The following is a 25,537-nucleotide window of genomic DNA, read 5'->3' as shown; positions in this document are numbered from 1 at the left end:
ACACGTGTACCTAAGAGAGAGGAGTTACATGCCCAATGTCAAATGGCGTTCCAAGTCACAAGTCCTTTAATTTAATTACCAGTACTTGAAAATACAAATCAAAGTTTCTGTGGATGAAAACAAGCCAAATTACTGACTCAAAATTTCTTAGCTTTCTAAGCCAAGATGTCCCTTTAGAGCTGAAAAAATTACAGAAATGACTGCCACAATAAGTAGATTAACTTTTCTTCTAAAGACATGAAGTATCCAACTAAGAAAGACTTTAGCTGCACTAATTACTTGACTTTAATAAAATAAGTGTATGTATTAAGTGTATTTCATCAAAGTAAACTAATTTTTATTCATACCACTAGAAGTAATAATAAGAGTTAACAAATCAGAAGCATTGTTTTGTGTTCTAAGAAGCTTTAGAAGCACTAAGGAATTAAGGATTTGCTAATAAAAGGTGGTGAATAAACAAAAACCACAGAACAATTTTAAGAAGCTTGAATAAGCTAGAGAAATCAATGCAAGATAAATAAGAATCCAGAGAAACCTGATTTATATTAAAAATCCCTAAAAGAATCATGCACCATAGTCTGGATGAAATTAAATCACTGTCTTTTTTCCAGACCTGAACAGCTGTGCCCAAAATGCAAATTCCACCTCAAGAGAGGCCATTTCTTGGGAAATTTGGGACAGCTATAAGTGGTGATTCTAGCAAAGGTGTGTCATGCAAAGAAGCAGATCTCAATGATAAGAATAAAACCAGGAAGAGAGAAAACTGACAGAAGATGACCAGAATACAAATACACACTTATATGAGCCTGACATTTTTCTCCAGTTCTACTTTTATGGTGCTACTTGAAATTCCAATAAATAAACAAAACCCTGCTGCTTCAAAAGGAGAAATCAGTGATGTAAGACTTCTTTCAAGGTGCCATTAAAATTAAGGCAATAAATTTCTGCTTGTACTGAAGCACACAAGCAGTCATTTAACCAGCTCTGGGTCTTTCACTTTTCAACTATTGGCAATGTTGGACCCTGAGCCCCTGCTCAGGTTTTGCTTACCTGCATCACTATGTGTAATTAGAGCATTTTAGTACTGTAACTTAAAGCCCAAACCTGCAAAACGCCAACCTCACTTAAGAAGTGCTCAGCGCCCTCAGCTGTCTGAAAAGCACTTTGTTTCCTGACAAAATTTCAGTCTACATTTACTGCCTCAAATAGCCTCAGAACAATTCTCCTTCTCTACTTGTTCTTGCAAACCAAATAATTCCCAGTATTCACTGCTCTCCCAGTGCCATGGGCAGGAACACCTTTCACTAGATCAGGCTTCTCAAAGCCCCATCCAACCTGGCCTTGAATACTTCCAGGAATGGGGTAGCTATCCATCCGTAGCTTTTCTGGTCAACTTAGGCCCATTTTCACCACCCTCCTTGCAAAAAAAATTACTCTTATGTACACTCTAAAGCTACCCTCTCTCAGTTTAAAACTGTGTACCTTTATTACTGGCACTACTAGTCCTGTTAAAAAGTCTATCTCCATCTTTCTTACAAGCCCCTTTTCAGTATTGAAAAGCTTCAATAAGGTCTCCCCAGAGCCTTTGCTTCTCCAGGCTTAACAGCTCCAACTCTTTTAGCCTGTCTTCACAGGAGAGGTGCTTCAGCCCTTTGTTAATTTTCATGGCCTTCTTCTGGACCTGTTCCAACAGGTCCAAAGGCTACTTCTCCCCAGCCTTCTACCAAAATGTGTGAGCCAGCAGAATGTTTTGAGCCAGCAGAAGCAGAACTGTTTTAGGTAAAAACTGATCCAGGTTAAAAACCTCCGGCCTGGTTCACTCTGATCTGATTGTCTGTATGTCTCCACCTGCACTTCTTTCAATGGCAGTGCTCTCTCAAAGAGGCTTAAACACCACACAAACTGCACTCCAAGCCTCCTTGAAGCAGCTATATTCCCAGGTATTCTGGGGTATTCTTACAGCCATCACAGAGACAAGCCAAGGCTGCCACATGAGAATATCCCTTAAATGATCAGGGGAAATACTGCAATTTATGAGATGTGTTTGCCAGTTTTGTTTCCACCCAGTAGAAACCACAGTATCTCAAGAGCAAAATGAAGATATGGTCCCACGTCCCGTGGAGTACTGTTGAGGGCTCATGGCTTGCAGACCCAGAAGATGTTCTAGGAAAACAAAAAACAAAAAACAAAACAAAAGAAAAAAATTTTTAAAAAAACAACAATAACAACAACAAGAAGTTGCCTCCTATCAGGAGTGTGATCTGGGGTGTCTAATTGTGAAACTCTGTACTGTAAAAAACTCCATAATATTCTGGAATTGATTGTCCTCTTAGTGGTTTGTCTTTGCTGCATCCCATCAAAAATGCAAGTGCAGCTCAGTACACTGGGGTAGCATTATTTCCCTCCTCCAGATTGTGTAAAAAGAGAAATAGTGAGGAGTGGCAATTACACAGCCCACTATAGTGACATTTTCCACATTTAGCAAGAAAGCCATTTGTGGAGTCAAAGACCTCTTCAACCAAAAATCTTAGCAGAACATTTGAGGTAAAAAGAATATAAAGGGCATGTATGACTTAAAACATTAGAAAGAGATTTTTTTAAAAGTATTTAAGTGGTAAAATTCATAAAGAACTCATTTGTTCCAGGATATAGTTGAGAGTTATGCATTCTAAAATGTTTTAAAAGTAATATAATGCTTTTTCTACATTTAAAATAATGTTACACCTAAATATCTTTATTTTGACCATCTCTTTGCAGCCAGGAAGCAATGCTTTCTTTATGTCATAATGTATGATGGGAGCCTGGCTCATCCCTTCCCATGGCCCATCTGGTGGTATGGAGCTGTTCTCATCTAATGACGAACACAGGTGCATCTCAGGACAAAGAAAACAGTCTTATCTGCAAGAGATTTTTGCCACAGTACTTTCTGAAGAGAGGCTTCCTCAGCTCCATCCTTGTTTAATTTCCGCTTGAAGATTTATACAAACATTAAGAAGTCACTCCTTCTAAGGGAAGCCTGCTGTGCTGGACAGTACACTCTGTGTGATTCTTCCTCCACAAGGTGCACTGTCCTTGCTCCTTGGCAATGAATGGCTTCTCCATCTGACATGGAATCCTCACATTCCATTCCCTTCTTCCAAGGCTCTCCAATTCCTTCTCAATTAAACCCTAAAATAGTCACACTTTTACTTTTGATCATCCTTAGGCAAAAGTAAACCTCCCTCCCCCATCTCTGAGCCCTGGATCACGTTTGCTCGTTGATCTGCCTGTGTTTTCCTGGCACATCTGTACTTGCCAGCAGTGCCACATTCCAAGGACTTCGGATATTTTCTCAGTCCGCTGCCTTCTTGGTGCAAATTTCACACTCAGAAAAAGCAAAATAAAAGGTTAAAGATGCCTGTATTTGTAAACTTACGGTATTCTGGAGCTCCTGACCTGTTCAACCGATGATGATCTGGAAAGAGAATTGCTGCCATCTATTGGAAAGAGAAAACAAGGATGGTGGACAGTTTGGTTTTTAGCTTTTCTGCACATTTATCTGTCTTATTTTTGTCATGGCAGCTGTTGAGTGAAATGTACTGCATCCTGAGTTGACACCAGTATCTGCTGAGCAGTCACGAAAGAGAAGACAGCCTGAGCAAGGACCCTACAGTGCTGTCTGTAGTAGTTATTCCATAGCCATGAGTCAGTTCATCTCCTCTGCAATGACAAAATCACAAAACCACCAGACTTGTGGTTAACATTCTGCTCTTCTCCTCTGCAAAAATTCTAAAATTCTTACCGACAGGCAGAAAATTACTTTGTCATCAGAGCTCCCAAGACAGGGCCAGGTACCTAGAGGAAATAGTCTGGAATAATTTTCAAGGCTGCTGCTCATGCTAGACTGAGGATAAGTGGGGTATTTTTGCTCGTTTGACTCAAATCACCAAATTTATTAGAAAAAACATTACAGATAATAGTTCTGACTGGTGACAGAATCAGTTGGTTTCAAGAAAGACATCAGAGCTGGCTGGTGAGGAATTCCAGCAACTTGGCACAATCAAACTGCAGCTCACTAGAGGAAGAAAAATCTAAAAAATAAAACCATGACATTACAATCTCCCTATATACCAGCAGCCTCTGCATTAGATCATCCAAAAATTGCATTAGAACATCCTTACTCTCCTGTGTGATTGCACAGGAGTGTTATATAACTGCAGTTTCAAAAGATGCTATCCATTTGGCTGTAGGTGGGAGGGAAAGAGGTACACAGCACACTGCATTAAACTCGCAACAGGACAAAAACAGTTAGTTAGACACATTCTTTGGCACTATCTTTACTTCACATATACTGCCCACAGCAGCTGGGTTATTAGATTAAAAAGAGGACCTACTACTTTATTTCTGTCATCTTTTGAATTCCTGGACTTCCTTTTTGATGACTTTCCCTTGGAAGGTAAGAACAGTATCAATAGCAGCAGGTTCAATACTGGACTGATAATCAAAAATCTGTGGTGATCCCACATTTAATACGTCATACCATCTGTCACTGGCAGATAAACATTCAGATCATACATCGGACTTCCATGCACTTTGTAGATGTTTTATTGTAGATGATAATCTAAGGCCTGACTCTGCTTAAGGTAAATTTTACCAGCTGGCTCTGAGCCCTTTCCAGGCCATGGTAGCACTTAGTTATTGGAAGAAATGAATACATTTCATTATCTTACTTCTCTCTAGGTTATGGTGACATTCATCAGAGAGTACTGCTTACTGCAGAAGTTGGATGTGCTCTGTAACAAGCCCTCTCCCCCACTTAATCTGCTCAAAGCCTGCAAAGAACATATCTTTATGGTGTTTTCAAATTACCTGTCAGTTGGAAGTTAAGCTTAATCAGCAAATCTGAAGTCACAGCAAACACTCCAGCATTTATACTGGCAAGAGGCCCAGGTATTAATCAAGGTTAGTAGTCCTTCCACAGACATGCAGATAGCTCTGTGGCAGAATAAAGCAAAGCCTCTTTAGGCACCTGAGCTGCTCAGAGGATGCAATCCAAACCAGGATATTAGTCCTGCAATAGTGCATATTCCTTGTGGCCTGAGACAGAAGTCAGTCTTTGGGCTATGTCTGTATATTATCTATGGGATCCTGGCCAAAATCAGGAGTTTCCATCAGCTACTGCAGCAACAGTCAAGAAGGCAATGCTGAGACTAGAAAGACAAGAAGAGTAAAGCTAGCATAAGAAAGTCAGAGGCATGAATTTCACATAATCCATGACAGACAGAGAGATGGATAAATCATAAGCCCTCAGTGTATATATGTAAAGATATTCATAGAGAGGTGTTCTTTGTACCAAAGCTTTCCAAAGTTCAAGTCTTGGCTGATTCTCAGGACTCAGCTCCCAGATAAGCTGCAAAAACAGTACCTAAGCTGTTAGCCCAGACAGATGTGATAATTCAGCACAATTCTCCATCATTTGCTAGGGAGTCAGGGTGTACACAAAGACTGTTTCCATGGCTTAGACGCCACAAGGAAATTTCTTAAGTGACTTGACTACATCTGAGCCCTCACACCCAGAGCTGATCGATGTATTTACTTGTAAATAAATGTTATGGACTGGTTTAGGGAAAGCTGGACACTTTTATACCTCTTACCTCCAAATATTTATTATCTGTGCCATACAGCATAGAGAGATGGGCTACTCCTAACTCAGCCCAGCAGTTCAGACCATTCACCAGGAGAGCCAGAATAGATCTCCTTCCTACACAGAGCCCACACATTTCATTTCTGTGTGTCACCTGTAACCTGCAGAATGGACAAAAGGATTTATCACATGAGAAACTGTGTGAAAAAATATATCTGAATAAAATAGGTGGGCCCAAACAATTGCTTTATCCCTTGTCTTCCCACAAGGCTGATGTGCAACAGGAGTTTTGTGCAAATACTTTAATCTTCCTTAGACATAAGTCTTTTTTCCTTTCATGTAAACAAATTATCTCATATTTTTTATTTTTCACACAGCCTCTTTTGTTATTTATCTCCTTTCCATATCAACAAGGACTCTAATTTTTCTTTGGCTTTTAAAAAGCAAAGTGTTTCATTCCAATTAGAATCAGATATATGACTTCTGCTTCCAGGCAACCCACTTCCATTTTAGAACTGCAAGCAAAGACTATTCTTGCATTTGGATCTCTTCAAAGAATTGTGACATACATCTTACTGTCAGTAAAGCAAACACTGAAAAGATAAACCGCTCCCCTAAAACTTGGGTATTTGTGGCTTAAATAAGATCTGCTGCCAGAAATTAATTCTGGGTACTAAAACCAGACCTGACATTACTGAGGGAACAAACAGCTATCAGGAGTGTTAAAAAATAGCTAATGTTTATTTTGACTCCTCTGACAAGTAAAACTCAATTTTCTTTGTTGCATATTCAGTAAGGTCTTGCTGTGTGCAAGAATTTAGCTCAGAGCTCAAATAAAAAGTCATGATGAGCTGCTAGTAATTCTGTTCCTCAGTTTCTCAGAAGGTTTCTTTATTGCGCCTCTAACTCCCATATAGTCCTGTCTAACATCCAGCCACAGATGCAGTGATGGAAGACAACAGCAATTCCAAGATCACACTACCTCACGCAGAGAAGATCTCATTGTACCATCAAGGAGACAGACTCTGTTCATTAGCACTATAAGAAAAAAGCGCATGGATTATGGACTCAGCATGCATAAATCTGCTATCAGACCTGTTCTTTGCCACATAGGTCATCCCAAATGCTTGCTGGCTTTATTTCTCGGGAGATTTGTAAGCTGCACCCTGTTTAAATGCTGAAACTGTAAAAGGACTCCTCCCTGTCAGTGTCCACCACGCAAGGGGCACCTTCTCTCCCTCATCCTGGGAAATCCCTGGCTGTGGTACTTGGAGGGCTGCTGAGGAGACCAGCCCGTGGAAGGGCATGATTCTATTAAACAACAGACAGCTCACAACTCCTAGAAGATGGCAAAGCAGCATTTTCAAATCAAAAGAGCTTATTTTTGAGTCATGGGTTTATTTAATGAAAGGATTGGTATTTTCCACATTAGTAACTGACATTTTAGCTACATTGACTACAATTTTTCACACTGTAAATGAAGGAACCAAAACTTCGTGCTTGGCTTCATTACTTAAGAACAGGCAGTTGAGGTACTGCCAGGCCCAAGTGAAAAACGAGGTGCACTTTCCTGGTAGATTTTAAAAGGTTTAATAAAAGACAATAAGAGACAAATAACAAAGCAAAAGGTTATAACAGTCGGGTGCTTGGCATTCAGCCAAGAACACACCTGCTGTTTTGGAGACACCCCTTAAATTCATCAGCCCGTTGCATATTCATAGATCCATCATACATTTTCAAACTTTTCTAAAAAACTATTTTCCATATTCTAATAACCGTTTTACACGGCCACTCTTTGAATCCGCCTTTTTAGAGCATCCGTGTTTCTTGGCTGTGGTTTTAATTTATTTTTATTATCAGTCTTAATTTGGGCTGTGGTCTTCAATTTCTGCAGACAGTTGGTGCTGGTAACTGGTGTATCAGCAGCAGGTGTCTTCACTGGGTGTTATCCCGCCAAGCAGGCAGTTCACTTACTACAAAGACACTTTATCAGCCTATATTACTCCTAAAGAAAACTGTATCTTAGAAACCATTTCAACACCATGCATGAAGTATCCAGCCTAATATTTGCAAAAAGCAAATACTATAATATGTATTTGTAACACCCACATCCTGCTAAGCACAGTCACAAAGCACAGGGGCTGTGCAGGGTGGGTGACCCCAGCTAACCCCATCCCTGGAATCTGGCATTTAAAGGCTTCCAGGGCCAGACACTACATCCAGCCATGTCATTTGACAGTCATTAATGAACTATATCCCCACAGCATGGCAAACCCCTTCCTAATTGATTCAATCCTGTGGCAAAAATCACTAAAATGTCCTGTGCAATAACATCCCCTTTTGTTCACCTCACACCTGCCTCTCGATCCTGTCTTTTAGGCCTCATGCCAGGAGAAGCCATTCCTCTCCCCTGTACTGGGCAGTGGGGAGCCACACCTCGAGTGCTGTGCCCAGTTCTGGGTCTCTCGATTCAGGAAGGGGCTGGGGATCAGAGTAGGGCAGAGGAGCTGGGGAAGGTTTTGGAGCAGGAGTGCTGTGAGGGGCAGCTGAGGGAGCTGGGGGTGTTTAATGTGGAGGAAAGGATCCTCAGGGGTGACTTTATTGCTCTCTCCAAGTCCCTGACAGGAGGGTGTAGCCAGGTTCTGCTCCCAGGAAATCAGCAACAGGACGAGAGGACATGGCTTCAAGGTGTTCCAGAGAAGGTTTATGCTGGACGTTGCGAGGAATTTTTTCAAATAAAAGGTGATTTGACCTTGGAACGGGCTGCCCAGGGAGGTGGTGGAGTCACTGTCCCTAGAGGTGACTGTAAAGGAACGACTGGAAGTGGCAGTCAGTGCCATTGCCCGGTTAACAAGGCGGCGTTCAGTCATAAACCGCACTCGAAGATCCCACAGCTCTTCTCCAACCTCATCGACCCGCAGGACTTTTCCCCCTGATGAGCAGCGCACTCCACACGACTGCTGCTCCATGGGGGACTCGGCTCCCGCTCCCGCTGAGCCAGCGCACCTCAGGGAGACAGCCAGGGCAGCCAGAAGGAAGCATGCCCGGGAGGTGGGTGGTGCTGAGCTGGGAAGTCCCGGCGGAGGCGGAGGAGGAGGCGGCGGCGGGGGAGGGCGAGCAGTCCGTCCGTCCGTCCGTCCGTCCGTCCGTCAGCTGAGCGGGGCCGCTGCCGCCATGGGCGCGCCGTGAGGGCTGAGCGAGGACGGGGTCCCTGAGGTCAGCCCAGAACGGGGGGCGGGCGGTCACCATGGCCGGGCTCGCCCGGTGACTCGGCGGATCCGGGGAGGGCCTGCAGGGAGGAAGGGCAAGGCGGGGAAACGCCGTTTTGCGGCTGCCGGGGGCTGGTCTGGCCCAGGGACGGAGCGACCGTGCCTGGGCAGCGGCGGGTACAGGCGCCTCAGCCTCCCCAGCGCCACGGTGGGGTATGCAGGAGAACGGGAAAAGGGGACAAGAAAGCGAAAATGAAAGTTAAAAATCTGCGGAAACGAGCTCTCGGTGTTAAAAGGCAGCGCCGACAGGGCCGGGCGGGCGGCGGGGCCCGAGTGCTGTCAAGGCTGGGAAGGGAGTGGGCGAGACGGGAGTCTCGTGTCGTTCCCAGAAAATTGGGCTCCTGAGGAAGGGATGGTTTGCCCGAAAGACGTCTTGGGGATCATGTGTTTTAGGCCCATGGGGGATTTAACGTAGACTCACGGATATGCTCTGGTGTAGCGGGGTTAGAGGGATTGAAGGTGCCTTTGTGCTGTGACGAGGCATGTGGTTTATATGTGTTAATAAAATGAATGTGTGATTATGCTTTCTTTATAATTGGGCAAGAAATCGAAAGTTTTCTCTTGGCAAACCTTGTAATAGCTGCTTCAGAGATGTCCAGCAAGTTGAAGGGCCGTCCTGCTGAAAATGGAGAGCATTCCAAGAGTAAAATGGAAAATGGAGTGGACAGCACGGCTGCCCCAGCCCTTAACACCTACACCCCGGAAGAGATGGTGCAGCAGATGAAAGAATTAATCACGGAGAACAATGAGTTAAAAGGTGAATGAATGTGCACGTGAGCTGCTCTTAAAACACAAGAGCCCTGAGTCTCTTATGAAGGGTTTGTTTTGTCCTATGAGTGTGAATTCTGTGCTTGTTTGCCCTTGCTGGGTAGCATTCGCTGTATAAACAACTCTGCAAGTGACAATGCCAGTTTGATAAGACGCATCAATAGGATATTTGGTAGCAACATCAAATTGAATTGCTGTGGTAGATTAAGGGGAGACAGCCCAGCGTAAGGGTGACTTATTTGCTCTAGAGTTTTATATATAAGCACTGTGTATTTTGGAAGATGACATGAAAAATCTCTTCCTATGATGTGCTATTTGCTCATTAACCTCTAAAATATTTTTTTTTTTGGTTTATATTATAGAACTGTTGGCTCCATTACAAACATTTTGCCAAATCTGCATTGCGGGGGGAGGGGGTGACCACCATACCTTCTGTATTTCAAAAAAGAGTGGTGGCTATGGCAGGGTGAAAAACATCTGGGAGAAACCAATAGCTTTCCGTGAAAATTCCTAGTTATTTAAGTCCTTTGTGTGAGATAGATTTACTTCTGGATCTGGAATTTAGGTGTAAGGTTTTGGGGTTTTTTTATGGTTAGAGCAAAACCCATGGGATCTGAGAATTTTCCGTGTAAAAGACTGAGGTAACTCACTGTTTATATGAGAACAGACCATTAAGTCACATATCTCCAGTACTGTGATTTTACACTGGTGTTTAAATTCTTCCTGAATCATTTTGGACCTTGTCCAAGTTCTCTATGTCTCGTGGGAATCTAACAGGAAAATTGTTTGTAGAAGTACGTCTGGTATTTTGCTGAAAAACTTTATATAAGATAATGTTCAGGGACATATTCACAGCTTCTGTAACCCATAACTTGCAGAATCATTCTCTAGACTATATTTTTTTCATAACCTGAAGGCTATATGAGCAGTTTATCATATGACATCAGGATGTAATGGAAGTTACTAGAAAGTACAGGTATAAAGGATCTGTAAGCAACTGGCTTTGAGTTGTTTGCTTTAAAAGAAGCATGTCTAAAATAATTTCATTGACTCTGCCTAAAAATCTTGTAAGCATTTTGCATTAGTAAGACTGATACTGTTACATACTGACTTTGTTACTTACAGAGAACTGACTGGGCTGTGAGTTGTTTGGTATATTTTTTTCAATGCTTGCAATCAAATCTTAACCAAATGTTGGGGGAGAGCATTGTTGGGCGTATTTGAGACATTTGATTTGAAAGCATCTGTTTCCATGTATGAATTTACCAGTCTAGGATGTTTTCCCTGCCAAGTCTCAGTAGTTTTGGAAGCTCAGTTCAGCAGTTTCATTTGGGCTGGTCATATAAAAGCCACACACAGCAAGATACCAAGTATCTTGTGTGAACAGTCATTCTAGCTTCTTGGTTTAGGATGAAGTCAAGAAATGAGTGGGGGTGTGGGCATGTGATCTCTGCAGTGGCTTTAAAGCTATTTATTATAGTGCTTACTATGATAAGTTTGGTTTTGGCTTGGTATTTAAGGTACGCCAGACAAAGGCTCACATTTCATACCCTATTATTGCCAACCCATTTGATGCTGAAGAATGCTGAGCTCAGTGTAGTAGAAATCTGTTTTCATGGACAGAGTATTAATGTGATTCAGTGTCTTCTCTCTGGCTGCCATTTAGAAGCCATGAAGTTGCACAACCAAGCTATGAAGGACCGATACGAGGAACTTTCCACCTGGAGAGAGAAGCAGAAAGAAGAACGAGAATTTTATGAGTTAAAGTTTAAGGAGGCAAAGCAGTGCTTGCAGGCCAAGTGCATTGAAAATGAACAGCTACAGCAGCAACTTCAGAGCTTAAAGGAAAGAGAAGAAGGAGCTGAAATGGTAAATAAGGAATTGGTTAGATTGATGTGCTTTTGAATTGAAAGTCTGGAGCATTCAGTCCTTTCTGTGATTCTAGGATTCATCACACTGGGATGGTTTGGAGATTTGTTAACATCTGTGTTTTTATCCTTAGTTCTAAGAAACAGTCTTCATCTGACTTACCTTATAAAGTGAGGCCTTTCAGAATGTAGTTTATGGCACACCCGAGATAATTTCCTTTTTTTGTTAGCATTTAATAAACAATAATAATTAAACTTTTTTACATAATAAATAAGAACTAGCATTTCTTGCTGATTTTTAATTTATTCTTGGGCTTATCTTTATGCTTCCCTTTACTTGTTAGATTATCTGTCTCTCATGATCATTTAATTGCTTTTTGTAGTGTGTTTCCAGGGAGAAGTTGACATGTAAACAAGCAAAAATAATTACATGCCATCTATTTTTTATATCAGTCTTCTTTAATGTAAGCTCTTTTACTGAGGTCAGATTAGATCTGTGCTTCTGCTGCTCCATTTGAGTCTGACTGGGCTTTCTCTCTGTGTCCTGCCTTTGGCTCTGTTACACATCATTTCTAATGTTGCAGGTGGTTGCACAGTAGCCAGGCAACATTTTGCAGGTGGTACTGAAGGCGTCTGTGGGCAAAGCCGATCAAAACAAAGCCTGCCTTGTGTCCCAAATAGTCATGTGAAAAGTTACTTTAAGAAGTTCCATGCAGAGCCAAACTGATGCATTCTGGTGTCTGATACCTCCAGGACCCATGTGGATTCTCTGTTCTCTGATGAAGGATGAGTGTATTCACTTTTTTCTCTAGTAGAGTCACTTGTAGACTCTCCTTTCCTCTCCTGACTATTTTATGGAACTTTGTAATAATTGTTTCAGTATGTAAATGAAAATCGGCCAATAAGTTCAGAAGATGCAAGGGAGAGGAAAATCATGTTTAAATAGTGTGATTGTGTAAGTATTACTTACACAGTCTTTACAGACTGAAAGTTGTGTTTCAGGATTGTCAAGAAAATTCAGGATTTCATAAATAGTTCAGAATTTCATAAATCTGGAATATCTTTCAAGGGAAAGTAGAGGATTTATAATCCTTCTATCTGTTGTAGAACTTCTTGTACTTTGAATGCCTAAAGTATGATGTTGCCAGGGTTTTCCCACCTGCTTGAGAGATCTAAAATCTCTCTCCTTCCTTTTAGAGGAACTGACTCTAAATGCATCCTCTTACAGTATAAGCACAAAATCAGAGGCAGCAGCTGGTCAGAGGGGCAGAGTGGTATTGTGGGATGAGAGACAGTGTCATCATAGAGATAATTTGGGGATTTGGCATAATCATAGCTTAGAATGTAATTCAGACTCCAGGAATTGTTCAGAATTTGCACTGAAGGTATGTGGTGTAATGAAGGCATTATCAGGAGGTGGAAGCTCAGATTACAAAATGAGGAAGAAGCAAACTCGCAGGGAAAGTTTCATTATGGGGAGTGACATTTAAAGGAGGGGGAAGAATGAGTCTTGCTGGTTATGTAGAGGCTTAAGAGTAACACAGAGAAAGGGAAAAGGCAGAAGGCAAAGGAGATGGTCATGACTGGAAGAAGAGAAGTTTGGGGAGAATCTCTGAGGAACATACTTTGTGGAAGGGATCTAGGACTTTGTGTGAAGGTCAAGGAATTGGGAAGATTTATACATGGAAATGGGGTACAAAGAAGCTAGATAGAGGGGAAAGGCTAAGAATGGGGTGTGTGGGAAGGCTCACCGCCCAACTGGTCTTTTCTCCCTTGAATCTTGGTTAGGTTTGGGAAAATAGGAATAGGGATATGGGTGAAAAAATGCAATAATTCCAGAGGTTGGCTGATACCCTGTGTGGTAGCAATAGGCATAGATTCAGGCAAAAAATTTACATCCTAATTATCTGTGCATTCAGAGAACCAGTCCTATATTTTCCAGCCCAGTGTTTATTAACTTGGTTTCACAGTTCAGACTTCTTGCTGTTGAGTGAACCAAAACATACTTTAGGGGTCTGTAGTGTGGGGTTTTCAGGCAAGCCTGAACAGAAGAGAAAGGGTGTAGAACACTGTTATGTTCAGGCTGTATGCTCCTGGGCTGGTGTTCCCTTTGGGTTGGCTCATGCAGGGTGTGTTTATCCCAGGAGGGCTGCCTGGCTCCCGAGAAGGAAGTGAAGCAGCTGAAGTCCCAGGTGCAGCGGCTCCAGGCTGAGAAGGCAGATCTGCTCGCCATCATTTCAGAGCTGCAGGTCAAGCTGAACATCTCAGCAGAGGATTCCTTTGTGGAGATTGGGATGAATGTAAGTAAAGGAAATAACAGGAACACATTAATCTGTAGCCAGGTGCCAGGCTAAATAATTCTGTAATTCTTTAGTCTGTTACATTACCTGCTGTAGAGCACTTGTGTATTACAAGATAGTGGTACAGGACTTGGAATTAATTTTTGTCCCTCCACTTTAAAGCTCTAAGTAAATTATTTTCAGATAGCCTCTATTGCACTAGTTTAAAATGTTAAGTCTTAGTTGGAATTTCTGGGAATATGTTTTGTTAAGGGGCAACACCTGTGTATAGACAGGGAATTTTCTTTTGAGAATGGGGCTTAATTCCTACTGACAGATAAGTAGAGATGCAGGCAAACAAAACTTAAATGCAGAACTCTAGAGAGTATTCCCTAGGGGCATAAAAATGTACTTTTTTTGCTGTTCTTATATCTGGAAAATCTTCACAGGCAAAGTGAAATGTGAAAATGCAGGCCTCTGCTGTCCCTCTATTCCCCATATCCTCTCTCTGGAAAGTAGATGTGCAACAAGAAATTTTAAAAACGTGATTAAAATTTGTTTGGAGTTGTCAGAGAAAACTCAGGGGTGCATTCTCCTTTTTATTTGCTAGAAGGATTCTCCTTTGGGCTACAAAGATCGAGGAATGGGGTTTGTAGTGGGAAGGAAGAATGGTTCTTTTAGGAGGCTGGAGAGTGATTTCTAGGCTTATATTGAAAGTCACCTGCAGTGCCATTGATTTCCTGGGTGGTGCCCAGTCATCTTCACAGGGGAGGCTCTGGAAGTTGCTGATGAATGGAGAAGGGCAAATCTCACTGTTCCTATTCTCTAATCAAGCTGGAAGAGAAACAGGGAAAGGCATGTGAGGTATTGAAATTCAGAATTTCCAAACATGAAGATGGTCTGTAGGAGTTTATTTATCTGTATTGCCATGATAGCAATTCTCCTTGTTTTTCTTCATTCCTTAACTCAAATAAATAAAACCCTGTCTTGCTTAGTCCAAACACCAAGCTAATAGTGTTTTTTTTCTCTCCTAGGAAGGGGAAATAAATAGAACTGCAAATGAACATCAAGAGACTAGTGGTGAAATGCCCAGTAACGTTGCTGTCTACATGTATGTAGGTTCTTGTGTGATATGTATGATTCAGACTTCTGCCTTGTGTTTAATTTTCAGTGTAAGGGAACTTCTTTCTATGAGGAATGCACTAGAGAATCCTCTTTTATTTTTGGCTTTGCACCCCTCCATTGCAGTAGCTCTGCCTTCCTAGCATGCTGTAAGACCCTCAGCTCTCTGACATTTTTCCTTCCAATTTTTACTAGCTGACAAGAGTCAAGGAGTGCATATTCTGGCCAATTGGCCAGGCATTTATGGAGATCCTGGCTTACCAACTCTTCAGGCCTCTAAGGGAGGCCAAACAGAAAAGACAAAGATAGAGGCTGCAGGGACTTTTTTCCTCCTGGTCATTGGAGACCATCTAATAGAGTATCTGGCCTCTACCCAATTATACTGGTGTTGGTAAGAGTCAGAGGTCTTGTAGTCTTTCAGATCTGACCCTGTTTATGTGTGGTTGGTATGATGTGTATCCATGATGGGGTAGACACACAGTGCAATATAGTCCTTGCTTTTCAGGTTACTGGGTTTAAGATAGCAGCATTCTGTTCAGGTTACTTCTCAAAATTTGATCTTTACGTCTGCTCCAGGACACAAGGGACTTTCTTGCCCCTGGCTGAACCTTTACTCCTCGTGGACACAGACATTTGATACTGTTCAGCTTTCCATTTTGGATACTGCCCAGCTTAGCAGCTAGATGGTTTTGGCTGAACTCTTAATTACTTTGTGCCTTTGCTTTTGAAAGGGAAGGATACGGGAAATGCTAAGGACATACCAGGCCAGAAAGCTGTACTCCATGTTGTCACTTCCTATGTCACTGCAAGGGAGAACAGCACCTCAGTGTAATATCATAGAAACTTGTCCCTCGGCATGCAGATAAGTTGTAGGAGGAAAAAATAAAGGGTGTTACAGTTGTGGACAAAACTGAGAGTTGCTGACCACAGATCGAGCCACAAGTATTAAGCTTGTTCTTAGTTGTGGCTTGTGAGAACACTGATTATGATAAGACATTCCCTGTGGAACTTGCTTACCTTTGGAGGAGAATCTGGGCCATATCTACAAGAACAGGGGGCATACGTACCTCTGAAAATATTTCCAGTGTCACCACGTGTCTTTGTCCAGCCCTGAAACTTTAGACGGGTGCTGTTAACAGGTTCAAAGAAATGTGATCCACTCAGGATGGATTTATTTCTGTAAGGGTAGAACCGCACTAAAAATCCCCTGATAAAAGTTATTTACTTAAAATACCCTGGTTGAACACTGTCTTTTGGGTATTGAATTTTGCTCACCAGAGGTCACTAGTTCTCAGAAGCACACAGAAGACTCTGCTTTGCTTTCTTTTCTGAACTACAAAAGCAAAATTTTTAACACATGCTGTTTTAAACATGCTTTTTTAAACATGCTATTTTACTGCTGGGACTCTGAAATGTACAGTCTAACTTGCCTGTCTTCCATATAGTTTGGGGATTTTGACTTTCTGTCTTGATGCCATAAAAATGGATATAATGGAATACAGTATTTTATCACTTACCCTGTTTTTTGGAGCTTTGTATTTGTTCTGGTTCTGGTAATTTACAGTAGCATAACATGATTTTGAAAAGAGCTATAGAATGTGAGGAGGGTGAAACATTAAAGACATTTTTTTCAGAAAAAGAAAGTGATTTCTGATTACCATTTTTAGTGGGATATGCTTTCTTTTCCATAATGGAGCGAGGCAGAGATAAGAACTGTTCCATGCTTTATTGCAAAAAAATGTTTGTAGGAATAGACAGCAGCACTTGGGAGAATGGGCTGCAAAATAGGTCAGAATAAGTGCATTGGGTTTTGTATTGTCATGGCTGCTTTTGCTTTCCTTGCTTAAGTGCTAAATTGTTCCCTCAGCTGGAAGGGGACTGCCTGTGCCCTTCATTCATATACACAGGAGCTGTGGCTACTGGTCTTGGCTCTTGGCAACTGGGAATGAGCCCTTTGCTCAGAGCAGTGGTTTCCAGCACTGTGTGAAATGGTGGCCTCTCTGACTGGATCCCAGCATTAGGGTTAAGGGAGTGTGCTGCTATAGCTGTATTTACATCTGGTTTGGTTTGAAGCAGGAGCAGATCTTCAGATGAATCTAAGAATTTGGAGTCTGAGGAGCTAACCGTGAGCCAGCTGCTCTGCTGCCTTAGAAATGAAACTCAGAAGAGGGAAAAACTTGAGAAGGAGCTGCAGGATCACAAAGAGAGGTATGAAGTAGGTGCACTGTATCATTTGGAGCTCTTTTCTTCCAGGGCTGCTGCAGTTACCAAGCCTCTGAATGATCAGCAACAAGCTGTGTGATTTGGATGGCGAATTTCCTGAGCACTTGGTTGTAACAACATTTTGTGGTTGTCGGTATAGGGATAAACCACAGTTCTCTTCCATGGGCAAAACAGATTTTATTTTGCTCTCCTGAAACACCACAGATCAAGGCAAATTACCCATTTCCTCTTGGGTTTGAACTATCCCTTGGTTATTCAGAAAGATAGGATGACTAGTTGAGGCTGTTCTCTTCATTCACTCCTCCACAGTTACTTGATTTTGTATGAATCATCTCTGTGTGGGGCCTTAACCAAATCACTATGTCTAAAACAGGATTACAGTCCTCTTCGTGATACTGGCAGGCTACGTTTAGCAGTGTGTGAGCTTGCAAAAGCTCCTTAGAAGTGTCTAAAATAAGTTTAATTCCAAACTTTTCTAAGAGAGAGAGTTTTCACAGTGAAACCTGTATGAGGGTCTATCTCAGCTCAGTTCTGTGGGTGTAAATCATCACGACTGTTCAGGAGAGGCAAATTCCCCAAGCAATTCCAGATCCCTACTTCAGAGAGACAGAGTAAGACTTCCTGGACATTATCTACTATGAAAGGTTGGTGTCACAGTAATTGCTTCTATGTGGTCTTCCATAACCAAACAATTCTTAGAAACCTCCGCCCTGGAAAATACCACAGGAAAACAGAGGCAGTAGTAATCTCTGGATTCAGTGAACAGAGTGACCTATTTCCAAAGAGTTGGCAGTTTTGAACTGTACCAAAGATCAGTCCCTTTGGATTGAATGTCATGACCTTCACCACACCTGCAGACTTACACATCCATTTTAATTAAATTTACACAGTGTCCTGTGTTCTTCAAGAACCCCAATGACTGTGCAGGCCTTCCTGCATGTCTGTGCTTTCCATTCTGCCTTGTGGTTTTTATGTGGCTGTGATGTTACAAAGAGAGTACATTACTTGCATAAAATCCTTGTATAGTTACAATCTCACCTGAAACATAAGATAAATCCATCATTATTGGTTCCTTCTCTTTTCCAGACTGTCAAAGCTGGAGAAGGAGACCAGAATCTGCTTGGAAAGTGGGACACAAACTGAACAGGAAGAAGAGAGTTCAGAAGCTGTAAGTTCCTGTCCTCAGCCAAGATATAACAACATACAGCTGACTGGTTGAGGTCACTGACCTCAGGGTCTAGATTTCCCCTTGCACTCAGAGAGCAAGGGGCAATTGTCTTGCCCAGATAATGGAAGTGAACTTGGTATCTTAGATGTGGTTCCAAATTACACCAGCCATTGCAAAGGGGTGGGATTGGGGGCCAAGTATTCCAGAGGCTTGGCATAACTGCAGTTCTACCACATTGCCCTGGCCATGCCCAGTAAACAGAGAGAAATACAGTAATTTATAGCTCTAGAAATCATCTAGATTGCATGAATTTCCTCGCTGCTGCCTAGGTCAGCTTTTGGATCAGAATCCAGAGACAGCATACTGTAAAACAGACTTTAAATGTGGAGCTCATATGGCTGCTTTAGGTTTGTTTGTTTTCAGTAGGCTTACAATGGTGGGGCATAACTATCTTGGATTGAGATGCAGTTCCAGGCAAAAACTTAGTCCTGATGGTTTCAATTGAGATTTGAAAGAATGCTGTGGTTGGGATTCAGCTGCAGTCAGATGCTTAAACTTCTGTGCCTGCAACTGTAAGCTTCTGTGTGAGGGGAGAGTGCAATCCCATAGCCTTGGAGGTTGATGCTGGTTCAGTGCAACTGCATAATACAGGCAACTAAGAGTGCTTGTATGTGAGGTGTGTGAGTTTCTGAAGCGCTGCATGGGACTTTATATGCATGGGACTTAAATATGCTATGGGACTTGCTGGAGACCTGTGCCCTTCTGAAGGTCAGGACAAATATTTTAGGGCAGGGCTGGGTTGGTTAAACAAGACCAGTCTGGAGTCAGGCCAAGAGATCCCTTCCTAGGGAAGGCAGATTATGTCTCAGTTTAATTAATGTTTTCCAGTGTGGAAATAAGTGCTCTTATCTCCACTTTTCCTGAGTTACAGCCTAGGCCCAATACTCTCATTGAAGTGGATACTGAGGTCAGCACTTATGCTTGTGCTGGCAGCCATTTCCATGTACACTGCTGTGTTTCTTCAGAGGCTCTTCAGCAGAGCTCATGTTACCTGCCTCTGTGGTAAAATGTAGATCTTTAGTGGAACAATGGGGAGGTGCAGTGTGGAATAATTGTAAAACCTTGTAGATGAGGCTTTAGCACTGAGTATAGACTGTAACTGTGCAAGCTAACTTGTGCTGTTTACTCTAGAGTGAGACTTCCTGCTTATCCTTCTTAGCCTGTAACTTTTTCTTGAGTTGTCCATATGTAATTTTCATTATTTTTTCTCTAAAAGGTTGGCAGTGAAGTAGAAACCCTGAATCTGCAAGTCTGTGCTCTATTTAAAGAGCTTCAGGAAGCCCATGAGAAGTTAAAAGAAGCAGAATTGATTCAGAAGAAACTTCAAGAAAAGTAAGGCTCAGAAGAGCAAAAGTTCTGTCATGACACCCAGTACATATTTGTATGACAACTCCCATCTTGGGAAATTCACTAGCTCTACAAATATCAACTTAAATAACTGTTTCATAAAAGTGCTGTTAAAAAATGCTGCTTCTTTGTAAGTGATGAAGTGCAGAATTACAGCAGTTGTCAGAAAATCTGAGCTGCCAGCCTAGTTCTACAAATAGAACCTCAGTGCTTTGAATTATAAGATTTGGGTTTTAACCCTTCATGATGTAAAGAAAAATCTTTACTGTTTTCACCTTCACATAATCAATCCCTATTCTGGTTTTAGGGGAAAAACCCAAGGGACTTGGTATAACCTTTTCACATGAGCTGTCTGGGCTTTTGAAGAAATTTGTGTAGGTTATAAAAACGGTTACAAGACCCTCACTTTTTTGCTAAGTTTACTGTCAAATTCCAGTTCTTTAAAATTTGTAATAGTAAGAGAGTAAGTGTTGGTTTCTATAGCTTTGTTTTCTGATGGTTGTGTGTAGACTGATTTTTGTCTTTCCATGTTCTTCATCAAAATAAGCTTTCTAAAGTGAAATACAATTTGGAATACTTTACAAAATTAAATACCATACAAATACGCTTTGCTATATGCCTTGTGGGAAAAATCCATTAGGAGAGATTAACCTTTTTTTCTTTTCTATCAGGTGCCAGGTACTGGAAAGAAAAAGCTTGGCTGCTGCATCAGAATTGGAGGAGAAGCAGCAGCTAATATACACCATCAAGAAGCTGGAACTTCAGGTGGAGAGCATGCAGGCAGAGGTCAAGCTGGAACAAGCCAAGACACATGAAGAAAAGTGAGTATGATTTGGTTTTTTAGTCCAGGAAGGTATTGTCAGTGAAGAAGTGAAGTCCAAAGGAACCTGGTGAAAGGGAAATTGAAGTACTACTTTTGTGTCCTGCACCCTTTGAAACTATGCTGTGTTTGTAGATTATGAAGTAGAAGTCTATATTCTTTAATCTACTGAATCCCTTGCTTTGGAATACTTGAGCTGTCAACTCTGACTTGTATCTTCCTTTAACCATAAAGTCAGAGGTGGAATAGAGCAGGGTGTAACATACAAGTGGAGGAAGCAGAGAAGTGACAACAACTGTGCCACTGACTAGCAGGGGTAAATGTGGACACATCCTGGAGGGCAGGGACAAGTCAGGTGGTGACAGTGCTGGGAAAGTGACATTAATGAAGAGGTCTGCAATCCCTACAGTATGTTTGCACTAGGAGAGTCAAGTGTGTGGTGAGGCTGAGGTAAAGAGAGGCTGTTTGCCTTGGCTCCCTACTCCCTTTCATGTGCAGTCCATGTAAGGAGTGTGAAAATGTCAGTCCAGGCTGTTCAAGAGAGGTTGAACTTCCTGAAGGACACGTCTTCAGCTGCTGCAGAAGCTGCTCATTTTCTTTGGAGTCTGTGTCTGGTTATTCTGATGAATTCTCCTTCACCTGAAGTCTGAGTAAAGACTTGGATGTCTTCCTGAGAGTGGTGTTAAATTTTGAACAGAATTTGTGAGCTTCATGTAAAAATACGGAGTGATGGATTCTTCAATATGAAATGCACTAAGATTTGCATTCAGTTCATGGATAGAGCAGCACACAGCTCATTGGAAGAGAGATGTTGAGACATGGAGCATGACTTTTTCTCACCAGAAATGCAGACTGATTTGCAAGGAGCTGGTACTGGCATTTTTTAAAGTTCTAACATTATTTAGATTTCAAGGAATTGTTTCAAACCGTCATCTCTTTTTCTGTCATAAACAGGGCAAGATACAATAACCTCCAAGATTCATATAGCAAACTCCTTCCAGAACTCACTGAGGCAATGAAAAAAATTGATGAAATGAAACTCAAAGAGGTAAACTCATCACAAGAAGAAATCATAATTAATTAGGGGTGTGGGGGAAGGGATGGGGGCAGGAAACTGCTATCATCCCTTCTACATACTTACATGCAACATAGCAGCACTGCTCTGAAAAACATAGGTACTGTGCTGTCAGTTAGAGAAAACAATATCCACACATCAGTAGTGGTGGTTTCTGGGTATAGTCTAATCTGCAGTGCAGTGCAGCATAGAGTCCAGTCCTTAGACAGAAGTGATAGATACATCAATGTTCCTGCAGCATCATTTTTAAAAACGTGGGAAAGTAAATCTCTGAACATTTTTGTATTCTTACATAGAATGCCTGCCACAGTGAGGTCTTGTTAGGAACTGAACCACCATGGAAGTGCCAATATTGTTCTGTGTAATTTCAGAAACTAGGAAAATGTCTCTTACAGTGTCCACTAGGGGGTTGTCTTTTGACTTGGTACAATGTAGTTTGAAAGATCAAAACTAATCGTCAAGGTCAAATGTCAGTCACCACTGCTGTCTTAGTCCCAGTTCCTTCGGTGACCAAGATGGGAACCTTTTCCAAGGACAGGAGGAGTAAGAAGCAAACTTTCACTTCGAGGAGGGTCATAGTTGGAGTTCATCTCGTAATCACAGTTCTTCTTTGCAGCTGGACAGAGTAGATAAAGCTGTGGTGGAACAACTGACAGCAAAGGTGGAGTTGGCAGAACAAGCCCTTGCTGCAAAGCAGCTCCAGATAGATGAAATGAAGCAGATAATTGCTAAGCAAGAGGAGGACCTTGAAACTATGTCTGTGCTCCGTGCTCAGGTATCAGCTCTTCTTCACAAACTATTTTCCCCGCTCAGTATTCAGACACCAGGAGGTATTTAGTGGCTCACTCTGGAATGCTGAATACATTTTCTCAAAGAATAACTCCCGTTACTTGGTTTGCCTTGCAGATCCCTGCAGAGCCTTTACCCACTATATTCTAGGGCTCTGTAGGAGGAACTGTGTATGCTGGAGTTTGGCACAACAAACAGAAGTTGGGAGTAGATGTCTATTTAGAACCACTGGCTTAAGAATCACTGCATATGTTTTAAGAATGATTTTACTCAAACCAGCATGTGTTAAGTGACTAAAAAGGGTTTGCCTCACATTAAAGGCATATAACTGACATCTTCAGGTAGTTCCACTATCTGAACAACAGATTTGTCAGTGTGATCAGTCAGGTCACCTCCTCACTGCTTTTCTGTGCCTTGTTTTTGCCTCAGTACAGCACACGCAATACCTGTGTCCCAGGTACGATGCTCCGAGTATCTTTTGCAGAGTCCAGAAACTGTTAGATCTCCTTCACCTTGTGAGAAGTACAGGTCTTGGTTTTGAATTGTGTGCGTGTTTTGATTAGATGCAGATTATGATACAGATTTGTGATTTTGACACGTAAAATACAAATACGGTTCAGTCAAAGTTACAGATTTTTCAGCCTGATTTCTTTTCTCTGATCAGATGGAGGTTTATTGTTCTGATTTCCATGCTGAGAGGGCAGCAAGAGAGAAGATCCATGAGGAGAAGGAGCAATTGGCTGTTCAGCTGGCATACCTGCTAAAAGAGCAGCAAAACCTTGAAGATCTTGGCCGGTGAGAACAGACTTTGGCTTAACTGCCTTTGCACTGTCCTGTTACTCTGTGTATTGGTGTTGACCAGCATTGTCTTGTGAATGTCTCAGTAGAAAGGCAAATAACTTTGCAGACATTTCTTGCTTAATTTTAGTTTAAAAGGAGAAAACAAAGTGAATTGGCTGACTTCTCGATTTTCTGATAGAATCTCTGTGTTAGTTCTTAGCTGGATGCCTTAGAGAGTTTTCATTTTGGATGATTCATGCTTGGTAAAGTCTTCCTCTTGATCCGTGTGAGTTTCTTTGGGTTCTGGCCTCAATTTTAGCTGTGAATCTGCAGCTAATCTTGCTGCATGTGTGCCAGGGATATCTGCTGCTTCTCCAGGAGGCAGTGGTGAGTACACAGTTCTGAGTACTGTGGTAGTTGAATCAAGTTACATTTCACATTAACTCTACACTGAGTCCTTTTCATTGTATAACTTGCTTTGCTACTTAAAGCAAATTTGAAGTTTTCTCTGAACAGCTGAGAGTCCTTGGAGCTTTCCAGAGAAGTGTGCCCTAGATCCCTCAGTGTGTGACTGCCCAAATCCTGCTGCTGGTGTCAGTTGTGTGACCCTGATTTCAGCAGACCTCTGGCATGATCTCACAAAGCAGTGGCATTTCTAGGTCCTGTTTCTGAGCAGCAGTTGTGAACTAAATGCATGGCCAGTTGACAGGAGTCTGTTTTCAGAGCCCTTGACTTGTTTATTATCCGCAGAACTTCTCTGGCAGAGATGCAGAGTCGCCACGGAGCCAGGATGCCAGATCGGGAGCACTCACCTCACCTTGTCCAAAGAGGTACTGCAAGCACGTTCTCCAGTCCTTGGGGTCAGGTTCAGGTTAAACCAGCTTTGCTTGGCTGCAGACAGCTTCCCTGTGGTTATTCTGGCAGCTGGGTAGCTGCAGAGAGCAAAATCGGGTAATATAATAGTTAATAATTTATCTTCTCTGCTTGCAGGAACTAATAGTCAAGATTGGCCAGAGCAGCGGAATATTTCAATTTATTCATGTCCTAAATGTGAAGAAATTCTACCTGATTTGGACACACTGCAGATTCATGTTATGGATTGCATTAATTGAGTGATGCCCTCCTGTTCTTTGTCATCTGGAATTTCAGCTGCCAAACACTTTGAGGTTTTTTTCCTTCTTGCTCAAATAATGCTCAGCTCTTATGTCATATGAAGGAGGTTTTCAGGGGTTTGCTTATTTATTCAATGGGAAAAGAGTAAAACTGTTCCCCTGCACTGTAGTTACTAATCTTGTTGTAATCTGCTTTAGGGAAGGAGTTTTCATAGATTAACAACATGGATGTGGTACAGAACTCACAGTGTGTTTGCTGCTATGAAACCTTTCAGGAACATTCCCCTGAAGTGCTCTGCTCTATGGCTACTCTGCAGAACAGGGCTGAATCACTGAAGCTGGAGGAGAGATGAGATGTTTGCTGATCATATATAGATATATAATGTATGTGACCCTGTAAATACTTCATCTCTTATATACTATATACCAGGAAAGTAAAAAAAAAAAAAAAGGCTGTATGAGAAGCTTTCAGCAAAATGGCGTAATTCATCAAGCATTTGAAGTGAACCCTGCTCTTTCTCCAGATGGCCATTTCCTTGCTGCCCTTGTGACCATACTAATCTGATGTTAAATTTTTGATGGCTTATGTAACTTTTTGCTTTAGCCAGATGAGGTTAAGGTTTAAAACTGATCAGCTAGGTCTGATACATGTAGCTCCTGGTGTACTCAAGTCACTTGGTTTTATAGAACTGTTAATTTTTATGATGTTGTCTTAATTTTTCTTTATTATAATAAAAGCATTTGAACTTGTACAGTATTGTGGTAGAAAGCACTGAGATGGATGTAACCTAATTTAAAAAGAGTATAGTGGATTTTCATCAAAATAAATCTATTACAGTTATAAATTTATCTGTGCCTGTGAATACTTGGGAGACTGAATCAGGATTGTAAATCCCTATTTCTGAAAAGCTTGTGTAGAAACAGCTGTAGTGCATTAGCTCTATTCTTGTCCTCCAAGGTGTTTTTAGCTCAACAAAAGGGAGACAATTCCTTTTTTGCCATTGTGATTCAAGTAAGTTTTTTACTTTGCTGCTTGTCACTGTTGTTCCAATAATCACTTTTAGACTCTGGATTCTTATTTCTGTTATAGCTCGTCTGTAGCTTCGTCCATAATTTCAGGTAACACAAGAGCTGAGTGTTGTAAAGAGGTATTTGTCAGCCTTGTTGCAACCTTCTTCATCAATTACAAGTAGTCGCAGCAGATGCAATCTCTTACTGGCTTTTAATTGGTTCC

General features: G+C 41.7%; 1 protein-coding gene across 2 annotated transcripts; it reads left to right on the top strand.

The window, feature by feature from the left end:
- The first annotated feature begins 8,721 nt into the window (after positions 1-8,721).
- OPTN (optineurin) lies at positions 8,722-25,142 on the top strand. 2 transcript variants are annotated; one of them, XM_062491690.1, is made up of 14 exons: positions 8,722-8,839; positions 9,473-9,649; positions 11,327-11,529; positions 13,673-13,828; positions 14,842-14,918; positions 17,006-17,137; positions 18,239-18,320; positions 19,597-19,712; positions 20,399-20,548; positions 21,502-21,595; positions 22,239-22,397; positions 23,076-23,206; positions 23,942-24,021; positions 24,182-25,142. In XM_062491690.1, exons 2-14 carry the CDS (start codon positions 9,484-9,486, stop codon positions 24,301-24,303), a joined length of 1,668 nt encoding a protein of 555 aa, XP_062347674.1. In that variant the 5' UTR covers positions 8,722-8,839; positions 9,473-9,483; the 3' UTR covers positions 24,304-25,142. The 2 variants fall into 2 exon arrangements, with proteins under 2 accessions (XP_062347674.1, XP_062347673.1); XM_062491689.1 differs by having other exon boundaries at positions 17,003-17,137.
- Positions 25,143-25,537: the final 395 nt, after the last annotated feature.

This window comes from Cinclus cinclus, chromosome 4 (genome assembly GCF_963662255.1).
Source record: "Cinclus cinclus chromosome 4, bCinCin1.1, whole genome shotgun sequence".
Classification (NCBI taxonomy): Eukaryota; Metazoa; Chordata; class Aves; order Passeriformes; family Cinclidae; genus Cinclus; species Cinclus cinclus.
The sequence above is the reverse complement of the archived record's forward strand: the minus strand, read 5'-3'. Positions and strand labels throughout refer to the sequence as shown.